This window comes from Mauremys reevesii, linkage group 11 (genome assembly GCF_016161935.1).
Source record: "Mauremys reevesii isolate NIE-2019 linkage group 11, ASM1616193v1, whole genome shotgun sequence".
NCBI lineage: Eukaryota > Metazoa > Chordata > Testudines > Geoemydidae > Mauremys > Mauremys reevesii.
In genome coordinates, this window is record NC_052633.1 from 411,771 (window position 1) to 421,531 (window position 9,761).

Below are 9,761 nucleotides of genomic sequence, written 5' to 3' on the forward strand. Positions count from 1 at the left end.
TGAATAGGATTCCGAAAGTAGATAATGTATATACCCATTGTTAGTAATGTACTCCATTTGTTTTAAGAATTTGAGACAGTTACCACGTCAAGATCCTTGATTTTTGGGAAACCCAGGCTGCAGTTTTCTTGGTAACTGCTAAGTGAATAGAATCATAGAATATCAGGGTTGGAAGGGACCTCAGGAGGTCATCTAGTTCAACCCCCTGCTCAAAGCAGGGCCAGTCCCCAGACAGATTTTTGCCCCTGAGCCCTAAATGGCCCCCTCAAGATTGAACTCACAACCCTGGGTTTAGCAGGCCAGTGCTCAAACCACTGAGCTATCTCTCCCACTACCATAAAGAAGGTTAAAAAAAGAAAAATATTCTATTCTGAATCCTATTTGAATTCTCTTTGTTTATGATAAATATGATAGTACTTGCTGTGACAAAAGAACCAAGATCTCTCCATCTCATATTTGTTAGGATATTAGGTAATTTTCATTAAATATAGAATTGTTTTTCTGCTATATAAACTGCAATTATTGTTTACACTTTTGGAATCTTACAAGTTTTCAGTTTTTAGGAAAATCTTTGCAGTCATCTTTCAAAAGATTGTTAGTGATAGTTAGATAACATGTAGTTCACGAGGCCATTCAAATATCCTCTTCCGCATATGTCTTTGATAAGACAGGTTGTTGTCTTTGATAAGACAGTTGTTGCCAGGTCATTTAAGATACAAATTCCTCTGTAAAGCTCAGGCATCTCTCTCTGATCTAAAAGTTGTCTGAGGGAGACACAAGCCTCTTGTCTGTCACAAGAACTTACCCCAACCAGCCATGAATATTATGTATTCAGTGCATAGTTTCCTTTGAACTTCAGAAGCATCTATTAACCCCTTTGTGACAATTTTATTGTGATCAAGTTAGATTAACATTGAATGCTCATTAATATTAACTAGTTAACACAAATCCTGCTCTAGAAGGTAAACAGTGAAACCATTTTCCCAGTGTTGGGTGTGAATATGGTGTTCAGAAGCTCACAAATGTTAAGACAATTGGACTGTCCAAAATCAAATGCCTGTAAAGTTAGTTTCATAAGGCCTTGTCTACGCTAGGAAATTGCTGCTGTTGTAGCTGCCCCCATATCAGCAATGTTGGAAGCACTAATGTAGATGTCTTCTGGCAGCTGTTTTTAGAACCTTACTTGACTGGTCAAGTAACCCAGCAAAAATTCCTTGATATAGATAAGGCCTCGTAGACAGGTAGAGGTATAGCAGACTTACAGACCTTCATGTAAGGTTTCCATGCTGCCATTATCACAAACACTGTTAATTTTCATTAAATGGTCCATATCAGCAGGAGCTTCAGTAATCCAAAATTTAATTGGAAGTTTCATTTTCAAAAACATTATACAATTTATTCAAAGTTTTAGAAACAGTTCTTATTATATGGCCTTCCACACAATTTTCCAAAGCAAAACAGCTTTAGCTAACTTTTGTCAAGCCACGGACAACAGGTTGTGGGAGAACTTGTGGAAGTAAACAGGTCTGGCGCAACGAGTGTACGGGCTTCCTTAATTAAATTTCAATGACTTGGGTTTTTTTCAGCTGCAGAAATTATACAGGAAGTATCTGCGAGCAGAGAGTTTTAGAAAGGCTCTCGTTTATCAGAAGAAATACCTTCTTCTGCTTCTGGGTGGATTCCAGGATTGTGAGCAAGCAACACTGTCACTGATAGCTCGTATGGGAGTCTATCCTTCGCCTGCTGACCTGCAGGTCTCTGAATCACGTTCCCGTCCTTTTACCAAGTTCAGATCTGCAGTGAGAGTGGTCATTGCAGTATCAAGGTAAAAACAAACTCACATAATAATTTTCCTATGTTTTTCTTGTAAATGTTACAGCATCCACAATACATTCCCCAGATTTTTCATTTGTAGAACTGCTCAGGTATAGTTCACTTACTCTGGAGTGAAAGATTTGTTCAACAGTTATTTCAGAGTGTTAATTAGACAATAATTGTGTGTTTGACCAATATAGCATGTTCAAGGCCAATGTGTTTCATATGTGCCTTATTAGAATACTTTAAAATATTCCTCAAAGCTGCTTTTGTCTATTTTTATACTGCACCCAGCCCCATGGTATCTGACAACCTGCATGCAGCACCTGTGAAGGAATGACCCATTCAGGCAATATCCCCTCCGTCTGGGCTTAATGAGTGTATTCTAACCCATAGTAGACTATTGTATCACCAGTCATTGGCCTGAAGTATTAATCCTTCCATCTGACCTCATTCATGCTTCATCAGCGATGAGTATGTTCCTCTGAGTTCTGCCAACAAGTCCACTTTTCATCAGTCACAAAGCTTGTCACATTGATTTATCCGCAAAGGATCAATCTGTAATAAGCAGATAATTTCAAGATGCAAAACCCAGCTCCCTATTGGTTGGAGGTCATTGAAATATTACTTTTTTAAATTTTAAAATAATTTTGTTCTAAATGTAACAGGTGGTTCCTCCTGAGTCTTTTCCCTCACTTTGTAAAAGTGTGATTGGCTGAGGTTAATTGCCTGATGTGAGTCTAATTAGGGAGTTAGTCCAACACAGGAATAAGCCCTGTGCTTTGTTATACCTGAGAGGGAACTTTCATGGCAACAGCAGCAGGATGACACGCAGGCACAGGAAACCAGTGACCAATCCTGTGGAGCATGAGGAGCCGCCCCAGGGCTCCCTAAGGCTGCGGGATAGTGGAGGGCATCCTCCAGCATCATGCATTCATAAGTACGGAGGAAAGGAGCCACAAACCTTCTGCCCACGCTGAGCAGGGAGCGAGAAAGGGAAGGATCTGCTACGCTCAGAGACAAAACAAAGGGAAGGCAGGAACTGTTGAGGGGGATTGGTGTTTTTAGGCTGTTATAATTGTGTTACCGCATTTGTTACTTTTCTTACTGCCACATAAACAGTCTTTTGGGACTGAGTTTCTGTTACCAGGGACTTGCCTTTGCATATTGTACGTCACCAAACATGATTTTTTTTTTTAACATTTTAGACAGACACACACACACAGGAGGAAGGGAGGAAATGTCAAATACATTAAAATGAAAAAGTAAATTAACATTTCACTATAAGAAGCTTGTTTATGCCTTTGTTCCTTCAGTCTTATCCTGCCCTGGTATAGAATCTTGAAAACCTTTGCGTGAAAGTCTCCTAATGGCATCTTATGTCTTTGTAGGGAATATGTTAGGATAGGTTCCTCATCCTGTTCCTTAGTATTACACCTTTCTTGTTTGTGTTCACTGCATTGTTACAGCTGGCAGAGGGGTGAAACTTAATAGGGTTTTTTAATTGAGATAACTGTGGTTTCTCTCAGCTAGGTGCAATGTAGAGAGAACCCCTGCTTTAACACCAGTTTCTACATTCTGAATTGTCTTGTCTGACTCCAGCAGCCGTTTAATAACTATCCGAAGGGCAGTTAACACAGTCAACTATTTGATAAGCCTATGCCCAGGAGACTTGAGACTTGAAACTTAATGGGGAGGGATAACTCAGTGGTTTGAGCATTGGCCTGCTAAACCCAGGGTTGTGAGTTCAATCCTTGAGGGGGCCACTTACGGATCTGGGGCAAAATCAGTACTTGGTCCTGCTAGTGAAGGCAGGGGGCTGGATTTGATGACCCTTCAGGGTCTCTTCCAGTTCTATGAGATAGGTATATTTCAATCTATTAAGTTGAATATCTTTGTGCTCCCAGTTCCTTTCTGGGGTTGTTATTTGTACTGTTTAAGATGTTCACATCTGCAATAATGTTTAATATTTCAACTCAGTGAATTTTTGTTTTTCTGCTGTTTTTAATTGGTATACACTCTTTATATTGTTTGCAAGGTTAAAGTTTTTGGTGAAAAAATGGCATAAAGTAAACAGAAAAGGGGCACAGGGAGAAAACATTTCTCACAGTATTGGACATAACCCAGGTGAGTATTTCTTTTGAAGAATAATTGTGGTTTATTAACATTTCTTTGCAATAGTATGTGTCTTTATTAAGTAGTAACAAATATACTTTAGTAGGGAAATGGTTTGATATTTTATCATAAAAAGCTGTTACAATATCAGTTCCCCCAACTTAATGGTTGAGATCCTACTCACCATAGTTGGGGAATTCAGAATTTATAATTCCAACAGCAGCTAATTGTTTCCTCTTGTGTAAGGGCACAGACAGTGAGACTGAAAGGCATTTAAAGCTGAACAAAGGAAATTTATTTTTCATACCATGCACAGTCATCCTGTGGGTGGAACTCATTGCCACAAGATATCAGTAATGCAGAGACTGGACATTTACACAGATAGCAATATCTCCAGGGTTGTTACCGTAAATATTCAAAATCTTTTGTTTTTTATTTTTAATGACATGAGCTAGTTAACAGAGGTTGGGAAAGGACTTTCCCTGTTGGTAAGTTATTCCATAACTGCTTTCTGTGGGATTTCTTGTACCTTCCTCTAAAACAGCTGTCACTCACCACTATTAGAGATCAAACCATTGGTCTGATCCAGGGGTAGGCAACCTATGACATGCGTGCCAAAGGCGGCACGCGAGCTGATTTTCAGTGGCACTCACACTGCCCGGGTCCTGGCCACCGGTCCAGGGGGCTCTGCATTTTAATTTAATTTTAAATGAAGTTTCTTAAACATTTTAAAAACCTTATTTACTTTACATACAACAATAGTTTAGTTATATATTACAGACTTATAGAAAGAGACCTTCTTAAAACTTTAAAATGTATTACTGGCACGTGAAACTTTAAATTAGAGTGAATAAATGAAGACTTGGCACAGCACTTCTGAAAGGTTGCCAACCCCTGGTCTGATCCATTCTGGCAGTTATGTTCCTATGCCTTATCTTATAGATGTGTTATGAGAACCACAGGTTTTAATACATGGACTTGTGTATATAATATCTCAGATGTCATTTTTCATTAATGCATTATTTTAAACAAAAAATTAGATTGCATATTGAACTAAATACAGATTTAACCAATAAAATAGTGCATTTTCCAGTTCCCGATGTACATGGGACGTTACTTTTCATTCTTTATACTATTTTAAACTTACTTATATCACTTTTATACCTCAACAAATGTATTTCAAGCTTTGTATTTCTCATTAAGGTCTAGGTACCTCCCAAATTTGAATCTTAAACATATTACTGGTTTTGTTACCTCAGTGCAAAACAACATCTCGGCAGTTTCCTCAAAAGCCAATTTTTGTGATCTGTTTTTCATAGTCAAATGGATCCAACTGACTGGAATTTCTTGGACTCCTGTCTCTTCTCCCTCATTAAAAAAAAAAAAAGTGTGGATATATGTATTGCTCCACATCTATAGCCTTATATCCATATTATAGATATAGATGAGAACAAGCATGAGATGTTAGAATTGATTGAGAAAAATATTTGGAATTAAAGGCTTTAAAATAAGAACGGGGAATGAAGGTGCCTCTTGTGTTATAATAAAATACAATAATGAAAAATGACTGTAGAAGGGAGACACAAGGTAGCTTTCAACATCATGCATGTGCATGATTTGTCAGAGAGTTGTATGTGTGGAGTGGTTGTATTCCTACAAACATTAAAATGTTGGCCTATTCGAATACTGTCAAAAACAGTTGTTCAAAACAGGGACTCAGCCTTTGACTTAAAAACCAAAATAAAAGTTGTTTTGCTATCATTTACTAGTTTTGTTACATATTGTGGCTCTCTGTGAATAATTTCATTGTTGACAATTACTTGTTTAATACAGTTTCTGGTGCTAGAACAGAAGTTTTAAGACAGCAGCAGCTCCCAAGTGTTAATGTAAACTCCCCTCCTACCCGAGATATTGGATCGTGCCACAGAACCTGTTCTGCTAGATTTGTGAGCCACTCACCGAAATCCTCTTACTGGTTACATAACAGGTACTAGTGTATAACATAATGTATTGTATTTGTTCTGCCAGATAGTAGTGTTTGATAAGAATATAACCTATTGTTGGGAGATTATGTGAACAAGAATGGAAATTTGATTCCTTACATTTATTAAATGTATTACATTTGTCTCATGATGCTCAACATAGTTGTACTTCCAATTTGTTTTGAATGGTTTTAAACACAGTATGTGCTTGATTTTAGTATGAGGTATCTTGTTTAGTGAAATCTAATGACATTATTTTGACAAAACGAAGAACTTCTAATGTTTGTGGTCATGATCCCTCCCTACAGAGGCAATTTCTGATTGTGTCTCACAAATTGAAGTTTATTACCATGTCTTCACAGAAGCATGTTCAATAATCTTGTGTGAAAGCCATGTTAGTTGAGATGGCCATGCCACAATGTTATGATGCTTCATTAGTAACAAACCCCTGCGGGCTTTGGGTGTGTGTATCTGGGCACGGTGGGGAGGGTGTGCTCACCTCCAGTTTTGCAGTTTTGTTCAAAGTTAGGGAGCTGTGGCCAAATCCCAGTGCCCCAAAGGGGGTCTTAGATACCAAGGGTGAGATTCTGCACTGCACCCCTAAGAGGCACAGCACAGAACTTGCAGAACTCCATCTCTGCTCTCCCCACCACTTCTCAGAACAAAAGATTAAACACCTGGGCCGCCTTCTACAGCTGTTTCCTGCCAACTGCTTCCACTAGGCGGCTACCTCTTAGGGCTTTTTACTACCAGGGAGATCCACGCTGCTGCAATCGATGCAGTGGGTGTCAGTTTAGTAAAGTCTGCCATCAATTTAGTGAAGACCTGCTAAATTGACAGCAGAGCGCTCTCCAGTTGACTCTGGTACTCCAGCTCCCCGAGAAGAGTAAGGTAAGTCGACGGGAGAGCATCTCCTGTCGATGGAGTGCAGTGAATACACACGGTAAATTGATCTAAGTTATTCACCTAGCTGGAGTAGCTTAACTTAGGTCATCTTACCCCGATAGTGTAGACAAGGCCTTAGATATCAGCAGGGCTGAGACTCAGGTTTCCAGCCCTTAACAAGAATATTACTTTCTTTCACACTCCATCTCAAATATTACACCACTCATCCTCATTCATCACTTTTTTACACAAAATGGGGTTTGAGAGGTACAGAAACACTTTTTGAAATTCCAGTTTCCCTTACTCTGAATTATTAACTACATGAGGACATTTAGGCTGGCCTTAGCTGTGTGTATATTGCAGTGTGGTATAGGCATGTTGGTCCCAGGCTATTAGAGAGACAAGGTGGGTGAGGTAATATGTTATTGGATCAACTTCTGTGGATAAAACAGACAAGCTTCTTTAGGACCTGAAGAAGAGTTCTGTGTAGTTCGAAAACGTGTCACTTTCTCCAACAAAAGTTGATCAGTAAAAGATAATGACAAGCTCACCTTCTCGGTGTGTATATTGTGAGCTTTACAAAGGAAGAAGATTAATTTTTTTCTTTTCTTTTTAAGATTACATCCATCCACAAGTTCAGTTTCGGAGAAGTCACTGGTGTCTACTCAAGATCCCGAACGGTCATTAACTGAATACATCCATCGCTTAGAGGTTATCCAGCAGAGATTAGGAGGAGCACAAACAGGTAAATTGAACCTCATCACCCCTCAGACTTTTCTAAAGTCTCGTCTTCTTTTTTCGGCTACATATTGTCCTTAATAGTCACAAAATGTGAAGAACATTTTAAAAAGGAACAACTTTGCATTTGTCATGGTGGGAGGGGAGATTAAACTATATATCTTTTGAAGTGAAGCTTTACTGCTTTCACGGATTGTATCTTAAAAGGTTCAAAGCATGACACTTCGACAAATGATTTCTTAACTGGAGCTGTTCAAAGATAAAAAGGTCTTCTTTTCTGTGTTCTTATACTGTCAGACATTAAGCATGTAAGAGGAGGGTTTAAATGGAAGTTGCTTCATTCCCACCAGATCTCTAAAAAGCTATTCAGATAGGTGGGTAGGGAATGGAATATTCAAATATGCTTAAGAATTCTAATTTTTTTCCATCTAGATTCAGGACAAAAAGTCAATCTTGAAAATATTCATGAACTGAAACTTTTTTTTGGTTCAGTTTTCTATTTCAACCATTTTTCTTTTTAACCTCAGTCTAAATAGCTTAAATTTCTAAACAAAAAGTTTTTTGAATAGGAAAACCCAGTGTGGGCTCGCTATCATGTAATTTACCAGTTATTGGAAGCTAAACAATGTCACTCTGTGTTTGCTATTAACTGTGTATAATGGCTCCTACCTTTAGTGACATGGTCATTTTAATACCAGCTTCTAATTCCAAGTTTTACAAAGCACTTTCGTGAGGCCAATTAAGATGAAAAAAATTATTATAATTGAAGCTGATGTATTTTATATATCGAGGGTGAAATCCTGGCCTCATTGAAGTTAATGGGAATTTGATATTGACTTCAGTTGGGCCAGGATTTCAACCATAGTTTGTTGCCATGAATTTGAAAACTCTGGTTTTCATAATTATTGAAGTTCCTTGTAGCAGAATAGGTAACCCAGATATGTTGTGATCGAAACTTGATAGCACCTCACAGAATCAAATGTTTTGTTTAACAGTTTACTACCTAACCTTGGCATAATCAGTGACACTTTTCAGAGAAGTGGCTATCATTGGAAGAAGGCTCAGAAATGCTGCTTTAATTATTAATTATACTTTTAGTTTATGTGGGAGATAGTTTGAAAAGGTCACAGCAAAATCTCTCAATGTTGTGAATAAAATGGTTTCTAGTTTCCAGTAAACTTTAACATGTACACATCAGCCTGAAATAAACTGTGAGATGACACTTTGTTGCTGGTAAAAGGTATCAGATTAGGACCAGACAGTCAAGCTCATTGCTGCTTGTGAAAGGAACCTAGTCTTGAATCCAGGTCTCCCGGTTAGTAGGCCATTTAGTCCCTTGTGTGTATTGTTCCTAAGTGGATTGTGGAAGAGATTCTCTCTTTCACCAAAGCCAACATGAAATTCATGGTGGTAAACAAACATCACCACGGAAAATAATGCACAACTGTACTGTGACAATTGGTAATGTAAATACTAATAGGTTGCCAGTATTCATTGGTTGTTTTATTTAAATTTAGGAAACACTCCAGGACCACCTCACCAGAGAAACATAAAGTGATCAGAGCGCTTCTCAGATCTGGGACCGAAAACCCCAAGTTGCTGCTTCCTTTTGAAGTGGATGTTTTTGTATTCTTGTGTTTCCGAGCAGTACGAAATCCAACACTTACGTGCAGTTGAATAAAGGGGTTTTAGTGTCTATGCAATGTTTTTGCATCAGATTTTTATGTAATCGGTTTATTCAATTTTAGTACATTTATACTTTTATAGGAAGTCGCTATTCACTCACAACGTTTTACATACTTATGGGGAATAACTGTTAACCATAATTTAAGTGTGCCTGCAGGATTGTATTAGAAGCCACAAAGTGTCTTTTTTTAATGTTTATTTTTCTAAAGTGTATAGCCGGATTCCTTGTAAAAAGTTATTAAAATGACATTTTATTAGCAAATTCTTATTATGTATTGGTTTTGGTTCCTACGATGTGTATCTAATTGCTGCTCTTACCATAAAGCTGCTCAAGATTTTCATCTGCAAGTAAGGTTATTGATATCAACTAAACAGTTACATGTGCATCAGTAAGAAGCACTCATGTATAAATCTTCTGATTATATTCTGAAAATTTTGGATTGACATGTTAGGTTTTCAAACACTGAAAGTAACTACTGTCCTGATCCTCTCACCAAGCACCACCACTATGTGAAGCCATCATCCTTTGAGTTCCATGTG

General features: G+C 38.0%; 1 protein-coding gene across 5 annotated transcripts in view; it reads left to right on the plus strand.

Moving 5' to 3' along the window:
* Positions 1-9,483, plus strand: part of PCNT (pericentrin) — a 228,943-nt gene extending 219,460 nt beyond the window's left edge. For all 5 annotated transcript variants that reach the window (XM_039495311.1, XM_039495308.1, XM_039495309.1 and 2 more), the window contains 5 exons: positions 1,587-1,825; positions 3,854-3,942; positions 5,764-5,917; positions 7,415-7,542; positions 9,053-9,483. In XM_039495311.1, coding sequence (XP_039351245.1) covers positions 1,587-1,825; positions 3,854-3,942; positions 5,764-5,917; positions 7,415-7,542; positions 9,053-9,093 — 651 coding nt within the window. In that variant the 3' untranslated portion in view covers positions 9,094-9,483. The remainder of the gene's footprint in view (positions 1-1,586; positions 1,826-3,853; positions 3,943-5,763; positions 5,918-7,414; positions 7,543-9,052) is intronic.
* The last annotated feature ends 278 nt before the right edge of the window (positions 9,484-9,761 follow it).